General features: G+C 38.6%; 1 protein-coding gene and 1 pseudogene across 1 annotated transcript; one reads left to right on the forward strand and one right to left on the reverse strand.

Annotated features, from left to right (window-relative positions):
* Positions 1-1,036: 1,036 nt before the first annotated feature.
* LOC116245526 (uncharacterized) lies at positions 1,037-1,894 on the forward strand. The gene is made up of 3 exons (XM_031617023.1): positions 1,037-1,206; positions 1,330-1,455; positions 1,600-1,894. The coding sequence occupies exons 1-3, from the start codon at positions 1,037-1,039 to the stop codon at positions 1,892-1,894; spliced, it is 591 nt and encodes a 196-aa protein (XP_031472883.1).
* Positions 1,895-19,091: 17,197 nt separating this feature from the next.
* LOC116245527 (uncharacterized) lies at positions 19,092-20,787 on the reverse strand (annotated as a pseudogene).
* Between the last annotated feature and the right edge of the window lie 136 nt (positions 20,788-20,923).

The raw sequence follows: 20,923 nt of genomic DNA on the forward strand, positions 1-20,923 counted from the left end.
TAACGAAAGAGATGATTAAACTACACAGAAAGAAACAACATGTTTGATGTTCCTGATGATGCCTCTTTATATTCGAAGCTTAGCCCCCAAAAGGTAAGGTAGAGATACTTCCTTTAGGCTTGAGCAGCAAGCCCCAAGAAATAATGCTGCTGACCTTTCCTACAATATGGGCTACAAACCCAGCAGAGCCAATAATAACAGTGATAGCTTTGAATACAATCCCAAGCCGAACCCAAAGGCTCCATAGTAAAGAAAGGATTTCTTTGAATACCTCAACTAAAAATCGGCTGTGAGTTCGATCCGCTAGCCCAACGATTAAGATTTCAATGAAGATTCATTCAGGTATGATAAAAAAATCGATACAAAAAAACAGAAGGAAAACAAGATACTGAGTGACAGCTTCTACAACCAGGAAGCTATTGATCTGCTCAGATTAGAGAATAATGACTTTTGATTATAGTTATGAATTAAGTTGATTGTTGGACCCATAATTTGGATGATTAAATTTGAGAGGTTATTTAAAGTGACTTTGGGGATGCTTGCAACATCTTTGCCTATGATTTCTTCGTATAATGGAAAAATCTAACTTTAGATGTGAGATCCTCATTCCTCGAGAGAGTCTACTTATCTTTATATAAGATGATTTTCATGAGGAATAACAAATCACTTTCTATGCTATTTTGCAGAATTTGGCAGATCCACATCAAATGTCGATTAATACACTGTTAAAACATCATTTTTATCATTATCTTGACAGTTATGCATATTATGAACACAATAAAAATCACGCAACAAAAAATATGACTCAATCATTATCATTTCTGTCGTCATTGATTAAGACAAATTACATTTGAATTTGAATAATTGAGGTGTAGTCAACCTATAATAATGAATAAACGATATTTTTATTTCTCGAGACTTCAGGAGTTGGAACGGTAGAAATATCATGGATGATAAGTGCACCACAATTTATAAATTGTTACTTCAGCTTATATTTGGCTCAATTTGGAATTAATTTATAAGCTAACAGCCGGAAATGTCAGAGTACGCAGTTGAAGGCATCATCGATCGTCGCCTCAACAAAAAGAGTAAAAAAGCGCATAACCTAGACCAGTACGAGTACAGGGTGAAATGGGTCGGCTACTCCGTCGAAGAGTCCACCTGGGAACCATTGAAAAACCTCAAGTACGTCAAGGACATGGTCCAGTAGTTCGACAGGCTGCAGGAGAAGAAAAGCGAGAAAAAGGAGAGCCCCAACTCCAGCTCTAAGCGTCCCCCCAGACTCGGCTTGGAAAGCAAGCAACCTGAGAAATTCTCCAAGATTCTCAGGAATAGCTCGAAGTCCTCCCACAAGCTGGAGGAGTCCGAAGAGGAGGAAAAATCAGAGAGGGAGGAGAGCTCAGACGAGGAGAACGAGGAATCTGAGGAGGAAAGGCCCCGCAAGCTCAGAAAGAGGTAGGAAAAAGCAGCTGGCAGATCAAACGAGTCTACTCCAAAACCAAAGAAGACCCCACAGGAAAGACGCTCGAAGACCAAAGCTCTCCCCAAGGAGCAAAAACAGGTTAAGTGCAAATTGGAAAACTAGGACATCGGCCAAAGGATCTATCATGAGGAGGAGGAGCCTTCCAATGAAAAGGCTCCATTTGAAGAGGAGGAGATTTCCGAAAAGCATGGCAAGGAGACCGCTCCCAGCGTTGGCAGCCCAAACGACGAGAAACTGACAGTTTTGGGAATGTGCAGGGGCTGCAACGGTGAATACCTCTACTACGTGGAGAGCAGCAACAAGCTTCGCAGCTACAAAACCCGTTCCTACATGGTGGAAAACTACGCCGAGAGCCTGCTCATTTTTTACGAGGGCAAGATCGTGTTCTCTGACCCTCCCGAGGCGCAGTGATGGCTATATTTATGCATTTTAATCAATTATGTGCAATATCATCATTTCAATTCATTGTTAGCCTGTATTTGAATGAATATTATTGGAATTCCTCAAATGCCTCGCTTACGATGCGCTCCTTTTGCCGGTTGCTAGCCATGATTGTATGGTTCTATGCCTTTAGGCTTGATATCTGATTGTTCAAATTACCTATTTTCACATACATTTCCTGTAGCTTAGCAACTAAATCCTATTGGTAGTTGTGCATGATTTCTTCTAAAGGCTCATCATCTTCGAATTCCTTCACGTTTTGGCCTTGGCAGAAAGACGCACCATCGTTTTCTCGTTTAATGGATTTGATCATCCTGATAGACTCCAGGGTGGTGGAGCACTCCTTATCAATATTTTCTTTGTCCAATTTTGAAAAGTCATTCTGTGAGTTGGTGGATTTTCTTAGGTGGCAATAAACTTATCGATATTTGCTGATTTACTCGTTCAGGTGGTCGATAATTAGGGCATCCTCTACTATCTTTTATTGCATTTCTTTGTTCTACTCTGCTAATTTGGACGTCAAGGCTTATGTCTATGTGTGTGATGCAACGATTTAGTTTCTTTCTAGAATGAGGTCCTTATAGATAGTCATGTATTCCTTTGGATGGGAGATGCCAAGTTCTTCGATAAAATTATTTTTTTCTGCATTGTTAATTCGATTAGTTTCAGTTAGTTTTATGTTTTCCTGCTAGAGCTGAGTCTTAAGTTCGGCCACTTGCATATTTTTGGCTTCGATTTCCCTTAGCTTTTGATTTAGCATCTCATTTTCCTCCTCAAGACTTTCAATTGTCTGGTATACCTCTTTGATTTCCATTTTGTTCTCCAGCCAGCTTTCAACCTTTTTGATCTGATACATGAGATACATCTGCGTCTCATCTTCAAGTTCAAGGATTCTATTGACAAACTCTTGTTTTATCTCATGGCGCATGATAAGGAAGAGAATGAGTTTTGCCATTTCGGACATGTATTAATTCTACATTAGCTGTTGTTTTTGGTTCCGCTTGAACTTGAGGTCTTCTACTGGTTGAGGTATTTTTAGATTTTGAGTAGGTAGGGTTTGTAGTCGAAGTCAGTATCGATGATATCGGAGAAAAAGTGAGCGTTGATCTTGTTGAGAAGGGACGGAATGATCCTGGATGCTCTCAGCTGGTCGAAGGAGTATATGCGATGTTTTTATCCAATGAGAAGGCGCTAACGATTAAGCCAAATTAGCAAATGGTGGCTCTCCTAGTCGTTATAACTCATTTATTATAATCAGGCTTCCCAAATACCCATATAAAGAGGAAAAATCAATCAAAAGTCATTATCAAGCTTTCACTTTTTACTTTGATTGATGGAATTAATCAAGAATATTGTTGAAGATAACTATGACCACTTGGAACTTTGAATATTTGGAAAATTGGTCTCTTCAGAATATCTTTGGAATCGAAATTTATTTAATTCTGTATTATTCTGATTCAATCAGTAAAATTAAATTCATACTCAAAACTTAAACCAATCATTTGGATGCCGCAAAGTGCACAAAAGAAATTTTTAAGTTGCTGAATAGTCAAGATAATCTCTTCAGTGTGAAAATTATTCACCAGAATAGTATAATTGTAATTGCAAATTGAGGAGATCCTTTGGCTTAATTACTTAATTCTCATTATTAACTATAAAACTATGATTTTCTCATGCTGCATCAAGGCAGATAAGCAGGATAGCTAAAATCAAACTCCTTCCAAGCAAAGTTCTCGAAACAAGCCCCTCTCAGAGATAGTAGTGACTCACACTTCTTCAATCAACAGCAACAAGTATGAGTCACTCAGAGGAAAGCATCCGATTGACACCAAAGAATTAACCAACAGCAATCCAACCAAAAAATAGGTGAAAAACTAATAATGCTAAGCTAAAACCTCAGCAGTTAGCAAGCATCATATGAGAGATAGCGTGGAATAGTTGGGACGCATGTCAAGAGTTAATTCAAGTTGGCTAAAATAATAAAAAAGAAAACTTTTGTTCTGTAATACCACTTATGACTCGAAATGATCATATTTTACAAGGTCGACCCAGTTCCTTAACTGTCTGAGTCTGAAATAAATGTAGTAGATAATAAAACTTCTGCTTATCCTAAAACGGAATTTAACGATTTTGTCCTGATTATAACCGAAAGGGTAACGTTAAAGCTAATTCAATACCTCAATGAGACATACCAAATCAACTAAGTTCTTTTGGGAATTACAGATTAGAACTAATATCGTCTGAACAAAATCAATCATGCCTACTAAGTTTTCTTCATGAATGAAAGATGTATAGATTTTGAAAGGATTGGATCTGTTTATGTATACCTTTAATAGCATTTAAACATAAAAACCCTGTAAGCTTATGTCGTCAGGATTCTTCACAACTATTCTCTAAACAGCGTGCTTCGTTTGCATTTTATGCTTCCTCTGTGGATCAACTTGAATTAAATCAGCTTGCTGCTGACCAAAGTAATAAAGAAATCAGTAAAAACGATGAAATGCTCAACAGTTTCAGCGTTATTGAGTTATAATATTCACATTTAATGCTAAGAATCAAAATTACATCTCTTTCTTTATTCCGGATTCAATTAGAGAAGTGAACATGAGCAATCTCAATAAATCTTCGAGAATAAAATAATTTTGACCATGAATTTACTCGGAATAGCATTAGACCATAGCAATCTCGAAATCTACTATAAGCTTATGAACGGAATCATATCCAACCTCAATTTCATTGAGTACATTGAGATCTTTAGAGCCTTGCACTAAGATAAAAAAAGCTTCATTCCCAAGCTTCGTGATCTTAAGATTTACACCTAGGATGAGCTACAGACCATCCGAGATATTCAAAGAAATCACAGGATATAGTGCCTTCGCTAATGTGAGTTTCTCACATCTCTCAACAAAGATTGCATCAATAAAACTCACTAGATATTCAAGGACTTCCACTCCTCGCCTGACTTAAAGCAATCCTTTCGAAAGATCATGGAATGGGATGACGGGCTCACTTATGATCTTCGTCGCTAAACCCAAAATTGGGCATAAAGCAAGCCTATCTGCAGCGCTATCTTGGATGAGAGTCCCCTTCGGCACATAATGATGCAAGATTCGATGGATCAATCCTATCCCTTAAATTATAATGGATGATGTGTGAAAATTGTAAATATTTAATGATCATTTGAATAAGTGTAGTTCCCTACTTCTTAGCCCGATGTTTGGAATTTCAAGCTGGTCTGCCGCTCCTTTAGGCCGATTTTTTTGAAATTCGAAAAAGTTTAATAAGTATTACTGGTAACTTAATGGATCTTCTTGGTTTCCTTCACTTTTAAGCCGATAGCTTAGGATCTTAGGATCTGGTCTTTGAAATGTTTTCTTAAAGGGTGATTTATTGTAATTTAATTGATCATTTTCGATATTTTGAATTACTTTTTTAAATTGCAGCCAAGTTTTGCTTAGTTTTTGATGGGTTTCTTTCTGATGCTCATTTTTCTATTCTGGAAGTTTTTGATTTGTCTTTTTCTATCATAAAAAGAAAGAGTTTCTTCTAGAATTTCTCCTTTGTTTTGGATGGTTTCAGCGATTAAATCCTTGCCAAAAGGATATATACGAGTCTTGATAATTTATGGAGTGGAAATGAATTTGAATTAGATGGATGTGTGGGTCTTATTTGTACTGATAGCTAGAGTGGTTGTGATTGGTTTTGGAGAACAATTTGTTTTTAAAATAATTTTTCGAATGGTTTAAATAGATTAATGCAGTTTTATATTGCTCGGCCTATTATATCGGTTTAGCATATATCCTTGCTTATTCCTTTTTAATTACTTCTGCTGTGCTCGATTATCAATAGTTATTTGCTTGATGTTGCTCCTTCATTCCTTGCCTCGTTTTTATCTTTATAACTTTACAATTGAGTTCCGCGTAATTTAGGTGGCCGATTGTGTTCACTCTTTATACGGGTGTTTCTCAGAAAATACTAGCAGAGGAGATTATTGTTGAATGTCTTTGATTAAACTTGCTTATTTATTCTTTCCAGTTTTTAATTACAAATAAACCTGCGTCTTATTCTCTGCTCTCCTAAGGATTTTAGGTCCAAGCTCTCTTCATCAGTTTATATTTTTTTTTTTGAAAGATGGTTTCCTCTTACTGTGATTTATAGAAGGTAAAGAGCCCTATTTGCGTTTATTCGCTCTAATGAAAAGGATTTATCATTTAATTATTAATTGGCAATAAATTACAACCTTAAAAAGACAACAGGATCGCCCTATTATGGCTGATGGGTGATTGGATGTTATAATATTTTGAATCAATAGTTATATCAGGATAGGTAAATGGCCGAATATTTAACTGATGCAAAGATTAGATAATACAGCGAGTTATTTGCCTCGCTTGATTACTTTAGCTACGGATATATCTCTTCCAAGTGCGTATTCGAAGTGCTAAGATCGATGCAGTTGCGAGTCACCCATGAAGATGTGGTCCAGCTTATAAAGGAAACGGGAAATCAGAGCTAAAATTACAATCAAGTTGAATTGTCGTAGTTTCTAGCAATCATCTCAATGTAAGGCTGAAATCATTTAGAATCATTGAGGACAAGGACATGAATAAATAGATTTTTTAGTTGTTTGACTGTTCGACACAGATAAGAATAAAGTAATAAACAAAGACGATTTTGAGGTGGGCTTCAAGCATCTTTAAACTAACCTTTCATAGGAAGACATCCTCAGACTGATTGAGTCAACTGGAAAATAGTCTTTCAATCTTAGATAGTTCCGCAAATACTTACTCTAGCGTTGATCTTGCCCAATTATGTGATAGAATTAGCTGGTATAATCATCGATCATTTGAATTAAGAGCCATATTGGCTTCTATTATCCTTAAGTCATCTTGATGACGCTGGGGCGAGACTGTACTGGAATGGTATTCTAGTTCTGGTAGGTTTCCTGATGTGGGAATAGATGAAATGTTACTTACATTTTTAGTCATTTTAATCTATTCCTATGCTTTGATCTCCTCTTCTTCCTCTGATGAAATTTCATCTTATATCTCTTCGTGCTCCTCCTAGTTTTCCGAGCTTTCAGAAGAGAGACAATCTTCATTGCCTTTTTGAACCACATTCAGGTACCTTTGCTCCTCATGGTACTCATTAAATGGTTCAGTCTTCCTGAATGCCTAAAAGCTGTAGAGTTCTCCTCCGATTTGAAACTATATGTTTTTGTGAGGGTTGACCAGCATATTCTTGTTATGTAGACGAACGTCCCGTACTTGCTCTGATTATCAGTTATGTAGAACTTCTTTTAGATTTAGTCGTAGAAGATGTTAGAATGATGCTTGACATTGAAGGATCTTTTATCTGTATGTCAGATGTCTTGGTTCTTCCGATAGACATTATCTTTTTATGGAGAAGGAAACAAAGAGGAAAATCTTAGAAAATTAGGCTGTCTTGCCAACCACCTATAATACCATATAAGGCTTTGTCGGTTTGGGTATTTCAAGAGTGTAGTATTTTATATTATCTAGGAACACTCTATATTTGAAGTGGCTCTTGCACATTTCGCAGGTGATTGGAGTCCATTAACCGTGATGATGTTTTCAAATTTTGAACGTTTAACCTGGTATTGAGCCATGACCTTAAACACTTGATGTGAACGTATCTGACTGTGCCGATGCATTTGCAAGGACAGATCAAAGGATTTGTTGTTTATCCTGGTCGAGACAGATCCTGCACGTTGAGGTTTATTCTTAGCCTATTGATTTGACTTATAAATTGTCTAAATTTGGCTCAGTGCTTTGCTCATTATTGGAAATCTGACTGAATTATAAACTGCATTTTTGGCCTTCATTTGGGTGAGATCGATGATGGCGTTATGCAAATGATGTTCTTCTAGTATTATCTATCTCACCTTCACTTTTTGCCTGCCAAATTTGAGTACGTCCTTCTATCGAATGTGATGCTTCTAAATAAAGCAAAATGAACCTTCTCAGGAAGAGACCGAACCACAAGCCATAGTGACTTTTGGATGAGAGTTTCATTTTTTTCAATCCCAAAAGGTATAATTTTGAAGTAATTGTGCTTCTTTCGTATGGTGAAAAGAGCTTCTTTATCTTTCTTTTTTAGCAAATATCTACTTCTTCATTTTGGGGTGAATCCTCAAAGGCTCTTATATGTTTTTTGTGATCTTATGCCTTACAGATGATGCAGTTATCAATGATGTGGTATGTATGCTTGTGAAGCTTGTCTGACTCATAATTGAAGAGGCTTGTCACGATGGCTTATCGGTATATGTTGTCATTTTTCTAAAGTTACCGAAGAAAGTACAATTAACCCACCATTCCGGGAAGGGAGGAGTGGAGAGGGCTCTATTTGACATTATCAGCAGAACAGTTGCCCATGATCTTTACCAAATTTTATAATAAAGTAGTATAACTCAATCCGATTAAACCGATAAAAGAAACAATTTTTGTTCAGTAAAATGGAAAAAATATCAAACACAATTTGGTCCACTTATTACTAATCCTTGGCCACAGTTTAGGCACACTCCACTCTTGTAATCAAACGATTGCAACGAGAGTCAACCGGGGTGCATCGATAGCTTTAGAGAAAATAGCCTATTAAGCAAGTACTGCAGTAAGAATGGTATAGAGCACGCAGTAAGGATCGTAGCCGAATGCGGGAAAAACACACATGTTGCCAACGAGATAATAGTTCCACGCATTTGGTGCATCTTCCTATGATGTCATATGATGCACAGGTGATATCGTTGGGGTAGCAGGTCCTATCCTGGAGGTAATATCCTTGGGAGCATTGGTAGCAGGAGTTATTGCTACTGTAGAGGAGGCAGTTAGCTATGGGATATATGCATTCGTTGTTTATGAGCATGTAAGGCGACAGGCAGACCAAACAACTTCCATCTGTTAGGTTATTTTTGAGGCAGTTAGGGCTTAAGCGAATGCATAAGCCATTAATATTCACAGAAAAACCGCTTTGGCATTCTTAGCATTTGGTTCCTGTTCCTTGGTATTTTTGACAATTTGGGTCATTTCCCTTTTGGAGAGCATTCGCCACTTAGTTTGTTGCTTGAATATTTTTTGTTAAGTTACTGGCTTAGTGATGCAAGTTTAAGCTTCCAGCAGATATCCGGGATAGCAAGATTTACATGATCCATTTGGATAGATTTCTTTACAGAGCGGATTATTGATTTTACAAACTCCAAACTCTATATGGAAGTTAGAGTAACATTCCAAACACATACCATTCGATGCAGTTTTACAATAGCTATCATTGACAGTATTATCAGCTAGACTTTTAGATGCAACTATCCCCACAGGATTTATCAAAGTTATGTTTGGTTGATAGAATTATTCACTTGTGATTAAGGAGAACTAGGATCAACTTGATTGGCTTATTGCTTGTTTGTTTGGGATTGGCTGAGGTTTAGCTGTTATCAGTAGTTGGATAATCTTTATTAAGACTTTTGATCAGCTGTATTTCATTTTTTCCATAGCAATTGCCTTGATCCAAGAAATATCCTTCCTTGCATATAAGCATCGGCCGAAGTTATCATAAATTTAGCAATTGGGATTGTAGTAAACGCTTGCAATACATTTGTACCCAACAAGTATAAAGTCCTTTTGGCAGCTTATGCATACTCCATTTTTTCGAGAAACTACTTCGCAATTATCATCGTTTGCCATGCACACATTATCAACAAGCGTAAACCAACATCGCACAAAGAGCAAGAGTAGTTGACTGAGTATTTGAGACAATTAAAGACTCCTAAACAGGAACCATTCAGTAGAAAGAGTTCTGATGAGCAGGCGCTGCATTTGGTTTTCGTTAGATTTTTATAGCAGCCCGACCAGTCCTTTATGCAGGTATTGTTTTGGACAAAGTGGGTGGGAGAGCATCGCAGGCAGTAGCTGGAATTTAGATATAGATTGCAATTGGTGATACTGTTTTTTACGCAATCTCCGAGAATAGTCAATTCGTATCCTTACATGCAGGCTGTGCATTTGGATGTGGTTGGGTCGCATTCAAAGCATCCGTTACTGCATGCTTGAATGCTGACAAGAATGACCATTAGTGAGATGAATACTCCACAATTCAATCGCTTCATTAATTATCATTATAATGTTAAGAGCTCATAAATCAAGAATGGTCCGTCTCTTGCATTCTTTTTCTAATACAAAGAAGGATTAATTTTAAAGATGGCTGGGACATACCAGATCATATTTTTCGTTTAGTCTACATTCAAAAAATCATTTTTTGAGATTACTCATATCCTTTCTTGCTATCCAGAATGTAAAAACTCAAGCCAATTTCTGCACAAAATAAATATATATTCGAAGCGGCATAATAATGTTAAATGAACCCAAAAAGATGAATACTTTCTTAAATTGCTCAACTCTATCATAAAGCCAAATCAATGCACTTATAACTTTGGCCTATAGTCATCATGGGCCTAACTGCGATCCATTGGATTGCCTTCTAACTTCATAGGCATAGGCACATGAGTAGATTCAAAATCTAAGAAAAGAAATTGAGCAAAAATTCTAAAGCTCAATCGTAAACAAAATTTACACCTTTCCAAGAAGATATAGAGACTTATCGACGTCTTGAGTAGCGAAGAAGAAAGGATAATTATGAAAAAGCTACATAAAACCAAATATCAAAGAGAAACGCTCAGACATAAAAAAATAATGAAATCGGCAAAAGTAAGAGCAAAAGCAAACCCTATATAAAAGAAATAAATTCTAAAAACATTTCTATCTTAAATTCTCCCTCTCTATCAACGCAATTAAAAAGCTCCTCAACATTTAAGAAAAAACAAAAGATCATGACTGAGCATCCCAAAGTAAGGAAAAAAAGCGTGCAAGAACACAGGCTCTGCAGAGAAAACTAAAAGGGTTACCAATACGCAGAGAGACCGGCACACAGGCGTTAAAATATGGCAAAATAACCCACATATCATCAATTTCTATAAACAATCAAGAATAAAGCACGAAAGGCGTGATCTATCTATCTTCTCAAATATGAATAGGCTTAGGCGTTCCTCCCACGCTCTTTAGAACTTATAAATTAATCATAAATAAATGAGGGCATAGGGCAGCACAATGAAGCTGATCACTCCTCCAATCGAAACCATCCTCACCGATATCAAGCTCATCTTCCTCAATCCCTACCACTACACCTACGTTCTCCAAAAATAAGACAACCACATCTATCTCTATGACGAGATGACTATGGACATAGTGGGCAAAGCAAGGTCTCCTTCAACTAAAATTTCAAAATGCTGGCCTTCACTGACAACTTCAATGGCTTTTGCACCTACCTGGAGGCGAAACCACAGCAGAACCAAACAGCACAAATCATCATCTTCAACCTAGAGCACGACGGAACCATCGTACATCATCGTTTTCCTCTCACCAGAAACAAAAACAATTAAAATCTCAACCTTTTCAATATCGCTTTTATCGAGAAGGAAAGGACAGAGAGCCCTATCTGGTTGGACTTGGCAAGAGCAAGATATACTTCATCAACCTGAGAGGAGAAGTGGTCAAGGACATAGAAATCAAGTACGGAAACAGGGAGCTGAATCTAATAAACGGGTTCACCATAAAGCAAAACAAATGGATTTTCGTATAGGAGAGCACAATATACTTTGCCACTGTCAATTTTGAACAATACACTCTTGATGATCAATTGAACCTCAAAAACAAAGTGGCATCTATGTTCCTGGACGCAAGCATCAGGGGCAATTCATGGCTTTCATTACCTAGCTCACACTGTGATCATACTGACTAAGCATAGTGACAAATGGTCTATATGTCATCGTTTTCAAATCCCGAACCTGAACATCCGCAAGCTCTGCTTCTTCTACCCATCCGCAAATACGAGCACAACCAACAAGTTCAAAGACAAGCTGTTTCTGCTCATCTATGGTGACGTCAATTACATGTACGATCCGAAGCACATCAACATCCATGAGTTCTAAATGGGCGTTGAGTATGAAAAAGTCGATAAATTTCCCATCCCCAATGAACATCTCTCAGAAAAATCTATGTTCATTCACTAATACAGCATTGACGAACTGCTTAACCCAAAAAAATACGCATTGATCGAGCCTAAAGATATGTTCTGCATGAAAGATATTGGAGTGATAAAGTATACTATTTGGGCGAACGAGCATGCCGAGAATGCATTAGAATATTCAACGAGGACAAGACCATCCAAAGCGTTGACTTGATCAGTCTTCTTCCTGGTGAATACATTGGAAAGTAGTGGGTCAACCTCGGATACAAGTTCGAGCCAAAAAGCCACAACGTTATCTACGAAGAAACAGAAAACAACTTTTAAAATAAAAGACTGACTGTAATCACCTAATTATATAGATCGGCATGTGACATAAGAGGAACTCAACGACTGGTCTTACAGTCTATTCCCGAAAGAAGTGCTAATTCGCAAGTCGATAAGGAGGCTGAACTGCATTACTTTTGATTGAGCTATTTATATGGGTATTAAAAATGGTACAAAACATCACCATCTTACTCTGAATGTGTCAGAGTGCCTTGTGCGTATAAGCTCAGTCTAAATTTAGTTAGTTATCTTTAAGATTTGAAGCTTACTTTTAACCTTGTCCTCCACCAGCTGTTGAATCTTACGCTATTCGGTGATGGTTTGAGAGCGGATATCGTGAATGTCCTTTTACAGCAATGATGTCGTCATTGTGCGAACTTGGGAACCATGCATATACATTCATTTTCATCTTTGATTTTATGATTGATTGGAAGGCTTTTGATTGTTTTTCAATAACTTAATTTAGCAGGTTAAGCTATTCCTTTTTATCTTGCTTTCTTCTCTTATTTTTTATATCTTTTATCGAATTTAGACTATTTGGCTTTGCAATATTATAGAGAAACCTTTTAAGATAATGCTATTTTGATTGTGGCTAGGTTACTCATGCAAGATAGCATGAAGGAGGATCGTAGATGAGATATCATAGTGATGTAAGTTAGTTGATTTGGCTTTTTGCTATTTGATTAGTTAGTTGAGGTATACTGATTTTTCCTAAAATTGTTGGGTTAATGACTATGTTTCCAATAGTAATTTGACCTAAAGAGCCTTTTAAAGAGTTATTTAACTGATATCTTGATTTTGGATTTTCTTCATGACCATTTTATCTAATTTATCCTATTTGATTATTTTGGATTTTAATTCTTGGTTTTCCGTCTATAAGCTTCTAATCATCAATCTTAACCTTTCATTTTCATTCCCAATTTTAATTTCTGGTTCATTAGCATGCTTAGGGAGGAAAGAATGGTTTCTCGACTTGGATTAAATCTTTAATTTCGCAAATATCTTAGTGTATTAATTCCTGGAAACTGTACGTTTGATTCCATTGTGGAGAAGATCCACTCTGCTGACATTTTCCGTGGAGATTTGGTTTCTGGTGAGCGGGTTCTTCTGAGGGTGTTGGACATTTTCTAAACTGATATAGAAGTATGAAAAATCAAATAGAATAAATACAAAGTGCTCCAGGATCAAATAACAAATATGAAAAATAAAATGGTAATGTAATTAAAATAATGGTGACTACTATTGCTGATTCTTATTTAACGATTACATTTCATATACAATTCGATGAATTGCTAGGACAGCCAACCTTGCTTTCGCTACTTCAAGATCAAAAATACCGCCAGGAGAGGCTTCATCAAGGAGCCGATCACCATTAGAATCAAATACAAACCCATTTCCAAGAAAAATGATCTCAAGTGCTAAAGCCATTGCTTACATCATCGCTTCTCCTTGAAAAAAATAAACTCCAATTACTTCGAACAACTCAGCAAAGATATCAGTGATGTGACCCTAGCTTTTTGTCCACAAGTCGATGAGTAATTACCACTTTACGTAGGATTGAAGAGTCTTTACATGGAGGATTTCCCAAATTTACCAATGACAGAAGAATCGACACGCCTTGCTTTGCATCCCAGTTTGAAGTTAGCATGCCTTATTTAGAATTTCAGCCAGCTTGACGACGAGATGTACCGAAGTCGCTACTAAAGAATGAAAGATCATGCCTAAGCTATTTTCTAGGACCAAGAAGAAAGGCCTTAAACGAATGGCATGAATAAATCTTAGCACTAATAGCTTACACATCCCCAACCAACAGGTTTCCAAATGCATATAGAATAGCTGGAGTTTATCTTGAGCCAAAAATGATTACTTCTTACTATTTTTGTTCAATTTTATATTCTAACCAAAATAGGGGTCAGGCTGCTTGCATTTCCTCAACAAATAGGAAGGTATTTGTTTTTTTCTAATATTTTATCATTAATGAAGGTTTATTTGGTTTGTAATTAATAATTAGTTAGGCAATACTTATTTGCACTGATGAATGAATTCGATAGCGACTCATCTTACAGTTCTGGTGGACTTCATGGTGATGTTTATATCAAAAAACACATCAATCCCGTGTAGAGAGGAGAATCCGCAATTTTTGGTGACCCTATCTCTGAATAAAGGAATGATATTATTATGCCTTCACCGACGCCATCCCAACAGGAAGAAGATGATTATATTAGGAAAATCGAAGCAAGATTAATATCGATTAGGAAATTCCACCGAAGTAAAAAGAAGAGGAGGAGAAAAAATAACCATAAAAAAGATATGAAGATGATGAAGAAATAGTCGCTGATATGCTGAACTAAATTTAAAAACCTAAGGTGGAAGTATAGAGATAGGTAAAGTAGGAGTAGAATGCACGAAATGATGATTAAAATGAACCTCCGAAGTTATGAGCAGATATTCTGAAGAAAATATCGATTCAGCCAACAGAGGGTAGCAGAAAAGTTAGTAAATGCAGCCAGTAAACTATGTACCAATCGAGGAGTAACGAAAAGCAGACATTTAGCAGAATAATCACATAGCAACTAGATGATAGACTTGAAAGAACTAAAAAATAGGATTAAAACTAAATCTAAAAGTACGTGCTCCACTATACTTAATAGTAATAGCAAAAGCTAAGGCAGAAGCATGAGAGAGCCAATAATATTCAAATGAATGGAGGTCAGCTCCAGTTCATCTTGGATGGTCTCAAAATAAACACTCAAAAAATTGAAACTGCCTACTCTCAAATTCTAACACAAAACACCATCCTGGCACAGTTTAAGTAGGATGCTTCTCGCAAGCTGGAAGAAAATATCAAAGCGACGCTCAAGTAAAAGATAAACGAAATAAACAGGGAAAATTCAAAGGAAATAAAGGATATCAAAAATTTTACCTTAACCGTTCAGGAACTGCTCCAGAAGAACGAGAAGAGGATGGAAAAGATGGAGAAGGGTATTGAGGAGATCCTGGGCTGATGAAGAGCAAAAAATGATAATTAGTGTCACTATTTAACATCTGCATAGGGTTCATGCAAATGATACTATAATAGTTGATTAAATATGGACTTTGACGATGAGTTGGAAATGTTGCAGAGGGAACTGATGGCAGTCCAATAATAAAAGACAAATCCCCTCTCCGAAAGAACAGTCGCAGAGATCATGGTGAAGCTCTACCACTAAGGCTTCGCCTTCTATCCGACCACCGATGGCAACTAATACCTTACTCCTGATCAGCTGGACAAGGAGATCATCACCCTCGTGCGGGAAAGAGGAAAAATCAACCTCAGTAAAATGCTGCTAATTAGCCATCATTCCCCAGATATTGAACATCGGAGTCGACACAATCGAGTCCAGAGTCAACTTCGTCTTGCAAAAAGGAGGCATCTCCAGACACGCTAACAACCTCATATCCAACAAGTACTTCGACCAGCTGATCCTTGGACTCAAACATCGTCTGGAAAACGAGGGAAAATATAGCTGGAGCATGTTGCCATTGAAAACGAACTCAATGTTAAATTCATCGAAAAATTAGTAAGCGAAAACATCGAACTGCTTTCCGCTTAGCTTGTTGGAAACCAGCTCATCACAAAGGAATACACTCTCTTGAAGAAATCCAAAGTTTTGGGATTCCTTGGCGCTTTGAACAATCCCATTTCACTGGATGCATTTATCAAGGTGACAGGCATATAGAACAGGAACATTGAGGACACAGTCAATGAGCTGATTCAAGAGGGACGCTTGAAGGGCAAATTCCAGAGTTCTTATTACATTCCTGACAGGTTTACAGCCAACCAAAAGAAGATAATTATCCAATTTTACGAAACAATGGCTTCATCGATAGCGATATGCTCCAGAAGAAGTTCTTAGTCAGCAAGCCTGAGGAATGGCTAAGCAAGAATTTGCAGGCAGGAACCTATATTAAGATATAGAATCTTTACTTTAAGCCTGAAAAGTTGGAGTCCTTTGCTGTTCAAACTAACTCTTTGCTGAAAAGCGATGGTTTTGTTTAGCTTTCTCACATCTTGCCTATCGAACTTGACGAGAAGAACCTCCAATACTTCATGGAATAACACTGCCACCTCAAAGATTACTTTGTCTGTGAAGGCTACTGCTACTCTAACTAATGGCTTGAAAGGCTTGCAGCATAATTTAAAGAAAAATCATCTACAACATCTTTTTCAAGAAGGTAGAACCTAAGAAGCAGGACAAGAAGAAAGGAGGGAAGAAAGAGAAAAACGAAGTGCTCACATAGGAGGAACTTCAATAGATACTTTTTAATTGCGGATTTGCATAGTATTCGGTGCTTAGACTCTCGCTCCAGAGCTACTTCCACTTATGAATGAGAAGATTGAAGAAATGAGGAAGAAGGTGGAGAAGGAACTGATTCAGAATAAGGGATTCATCAACTCTACTTTCCTCAAGTATAGGTCTGGCAAGACCATCCTGAGGTCGGAGGAGAGCCTCACCAGAATGATCAACATTATCCAGAAGCAGCAGAAGAAGGAAAAGTGGTCAGATCCTGAGTTTGGACCAATTGAAAACGACAAAACAGGCCAATACAGCTTGATCTATTATGATAATGCAGTTGCTAAGGGATGGCCTTCTCTGGAAGCTCTGAAATGGGTCGAGCTCAATCCCAAAGAATTACTTCAATCGATGGCACAGATGCTAACTCTAACGTCAAAAAATCACATCTCACAAACTTGCTGGAAATCGTCGACTTCTACAATAGCCGATCATTGAAAAAGATTGCTCAGCCTGAGGTGAATAGGCTCAGTTAATGTAAGAATAATTTATATAGAATCCTTAAGCCCATTTATCTATCAATTCTACGTGTCTGAAAAGGATCGACGCTTTGTGATCATCGATGATAAGCTTCCTTTCCTTAATTAAAAGCTGTTTGCTTCCTCAAGCAGATATGCGTATGCTGAAAAAGCTTACGCCAAACTAAGGTATGCTACAAAGCCATTTTAAATGTTGGCATTCAACAGTTGATTTTGGAAACGACTGGAAAAAATTCCTAAGATATGTGATCGAAAATGATAAAAGTAAGGATGTAGCGGATTCTATTGAAAAACATCTAAATGCAAATGACCTAATTTTGCTGCTTGGAGAAGGATAGAGTGATAAAAAGCTTATCTTCGAGGACAAATAGACTGAATTCACATCTATGAAGCTTTATTCCCTCTACAGAATGAAGGAAAACTTTAAACATTCCCTAAAATCAACCATTAAGTCACATTACCAATGATCGTTGAGATCTTCAAAAACTTCTATGTCGTGTAGAACAAATGATGTGTATGAATTGTATCCCCGCCATCATATTATAAATGTTTTATAGATTGAATAATAGCAGAATTGTAGGTAGGCAGATCATACAATAGCTATGGTATCGTTGATGTGAGTGGGTCCCACGAAGAAATAGAGGTCACCTAGGTCAGTCTTGATTGGCATTTCATATGAAGATGTATCTTTGGTGAAAATCACTGTGCTTTTAGCGAAATCCACCCTTATGTTGACGATATCCCCAGTATGGAACTGGAATCCCTAAATGAAAGGAAAAGTACCACTTTAGGCTGAGAGTTGTAGTTGGTATCGTGATGGCTCCAAGAATAGGCTGACTGGTGACTGGCTCCCACTTGGTCAATCGCCCAAGTTCCCTTTCCTATTCCGTAGCAGCTGGCGAAGTTGAAGGTCTTTACAATATCGAGAACGCAAACTCCCATCCATACTCCCTTATTGCCTGGCTGCTCCTTCACCAAGATGTTGACGCTGCTATTGGTTTCATTGAGGACTTCATCGATGACAGCGATCGGATAGCCACCTTAATTATCAGCAATTTACCTGCTCCTTCGAACCGTTTCGCTTCTTCTTGAGCCTCATTGACTTCAATAGTGACTGCTTGTATATCTTGCTGAACAGTTTCTTTTTCGCTGAGCCGCTAGACTTGATCAGTTGCTTCAACTTTACGATGGCCTTACTGATATCCTCTCCTCCCTTAAGAACTGCTTCTCGGATTAGAAGAGCTGTTTCTAAAAATTGGTCTATGCGATTTTGAGAGTCTTGAGTGTGCTCTATACGTTGCGGAAATTTTAATTTTCTGCCTATTTGATGAAATCGAGATATTCGCAGACCTTGGAGTTGGTGAACTGACTGTAGAGGTCGTCGACGTCGCTGGGGGTAAAGTTGAGGTTGATGGCTTCCTCCAGGTGCGCCATCACTCCCTTTATCTCGTTTTTATATTTATTGATCAAATTATTGAAGTTGTCTACGGCTCTATCCAGTCCCTACAATAAAAGCTGCATTACCTTCAGCAAACGCCCTTAAAACTCCTTTAGAGAGCCTAAGATGGCAGTCTTGACGTCAGGATGAACGTGGTCGGTGAGGACTTTGAGCATGGAGTCGAATTTGTAAAGGCTGATGAGTTCATGCTTTCTGTGGATTTCATCGATGCAGGTGAGACAGCAGAGCCGCTTGGTGTCGCATTCAGGATTGACGCAGATCATCATGATTTACTTGCCAGCATGAGCGGCTCCCTTCTCGCAGAGCGTCTTATACTTCTCAAAGCTCATTGTAAAAGATTTATAATAATATCTGTGATCATTATCCAAATTTATTCTCAAATATATTGAAATATGCATCAATAGATGTCAGATATCCTTACCCTATCCGCATTGTGAAGGTAAGTCGTTTGGCAATTTGGGGATAAAAGTGAAATGAATTGACGATATTTATGAGTAAATTGCTAGTGTGAAGGTTGGGATGTTAAAGACATTGATGGATCATTTGCTATCCTTCTTCTTCTCTGGCTCGTCGTAGATCATGCATTCGGTGGTGAGCATAAGGCTGGCAACACTGCCGGAGTGAACCAATGCAGTTCTGACCACCTTGGTAGGGTCAACGATTCCGCTCTGTTTCAAGTCGACGTAGGTTCCGTTAGCAGCGTTGAAGCCTCTCTCAACGTTACCCTCCTCGAGGAGCTTAGCAGCGATCAGGTTGCCCTCGAAGCCAGCGTTTTGGCAGATGGTAATGGCTGGGATCTTGATGGCGTTTTGGATGATCCTGATACCAGCAACTTCTCCTTCGGTCAGGCCAGCAGTCTTGGCCAAGTTGTCAAGACCCTTAGAAGCGTAAAGAAGAGCAGAGCCTCCTCCAGGAACGATACCCTCAGCGAGAGCAGCCTTAGTGGCGCAAAGAGCGTCAGTGACTCTGTCCTTGACTTCTCCGACTTCGACTTCACTGCTCCTCCACCTTGATGACTCCGATACCTCCCTGGAGCTTGGCCAATCTTCCTCAAGTTTTTCCTTATCGTAGCTGCTCTCAGTGGTCTTAATCTGCTCCTGGATAATCTCGACTCTGTGCTCGATGTCAGCTCTACATAGAATGATTCTTACTTGGATCCGTTTCCGTTAAGGATGATGGTGTCGTCCTTGGTGATGGTGATGTTCTTAGCTGAGCCCAAGTGGCCTTGATCTCTTCGGGATTGGCAGTGGAGCTTCAAGTGTGACTCCAGTTTCTTCACTGATGAATTTTCCTCCGGTGAAGATAGCAATATCCTGGAGGATGGCCTTTCTGTTGTCTCCGAAGGAGGGAGCCTTGACTGCGCAGATCTTCAGGTTGTTCTTCAATCTGTTGAGGATAAGTCCAGCCAACAACTCGCTCTCGATATCTTCGGCGATGATGAGGATGGGTTTCTGTTCCTGGTAGGTGACTTCGAGGAAGGGGAGGATGTCTCTGATGTTTCCAGTTTCTTCTCGACGATAAGCACGTAGCAGTTTTAGAACTCAATCTTTTGCTTCTTCTCGTCAGTGACGAAGTAGGGGGAAATGTATCCTCTGTCGAACTTGAGGCCGTCCACGAATTCGATCTCGTGGTGAAGAGTCTTGCCCTCCTGGACAGTGATGGTACCGTGCACTCCAGTCTTTTCGTAAAGATCGGCAAGCATGTTGCCGATGGCTCTATCTCCGTTGGCTGAGATAGTGGCAACGTCGGAAATGGCTTCTCTTCCTCGAACCTCAGTGGATCTGGTTTCAGCTCTTCAGAGACGAAGTCAATAGCTTTGTCAATGCCCCTCTTGATGTGAGTTGGGTTGAGGCCAGCTTCGACCTTCTTGAATCCCTCCTCGTAGATGGCACGGGCGAGAATGGTAGCAGTGGTAGTACCGTCACCAGCTTCGTCGTTGGCTTTGTTAGCCACATCCTTGACAAGACTGGCACCGATGTTAATTGGCTTTTCGGGGAGCTCGACGGCCTTGGCGACAGTGACACCGTCCTTGGTGATCTTGGGGCTTCCGTAGCTTTGATCAATGAGAACGTTTCTGCCTCCTGGGCCAAGAGTGACTTGGACAGCATTGGAGAGCTGTCTGGTTCCTTCGAGGAGCTTCTTTCTGGCTTGGCTTCCGAAGAGAAGTTCCTTCGCGGCGAAGTACTTCTGCATGTGAAGAATGGACTGGGATCGCTGGGCGATTGTTGAGAACATTTTAAGATTTATTTATACCCATACTCACCAGCTTTCACAATTAAAATTAAATTAGATCTTTCTAGAGTAATTTATAAAAAAATAGTACCGACAAGTTCAGTGCAATTGAGAGAAAAAGCAACAGAAGATGGATTAA

The sequence above is a fragment of the Nymphaea colorata genome, unplaced genomic scaffold (assembly GCF_008831285.2).
Source record: "Nymphaea colorata isolate Beijing-Zhang1983 unplaced genomic scaffold, ASM883128v2 scaffold0717, whole genome shotgun sequence".
NCBI classification, from domain to species: domain Eukaryota; kingdom Viridiplantae; phylum Streptophyta; class Magnoliopsida; order Nymphaeales; family Nymphaeaceae; genus Nymphaea; species Nymphaea colorata.

Coding starts and splice junctions, on each gene's coding strand:
- LOC116245526 (XM_031617023.1), top strand. CDS start 1,037: ATGTCAGAGTACGCAGTTGAAGGCATCATCGATCGTCGCCTCAACAAA. Junction 1,207..1,329: donor TACGTCAAGGACATGGTCCA/GTAGTTCGACAG, acceptor CAAGATTCTCAG/GAATAGCTCGAAGTCCTCCC. Junction 1,456..1,599: donor CCCCGCAAGCTCAGAAAGAG/GTAGGAAAAAGC, acceptor CATCGGCCAAAG/GATCTATCATGAGGAGGAGG.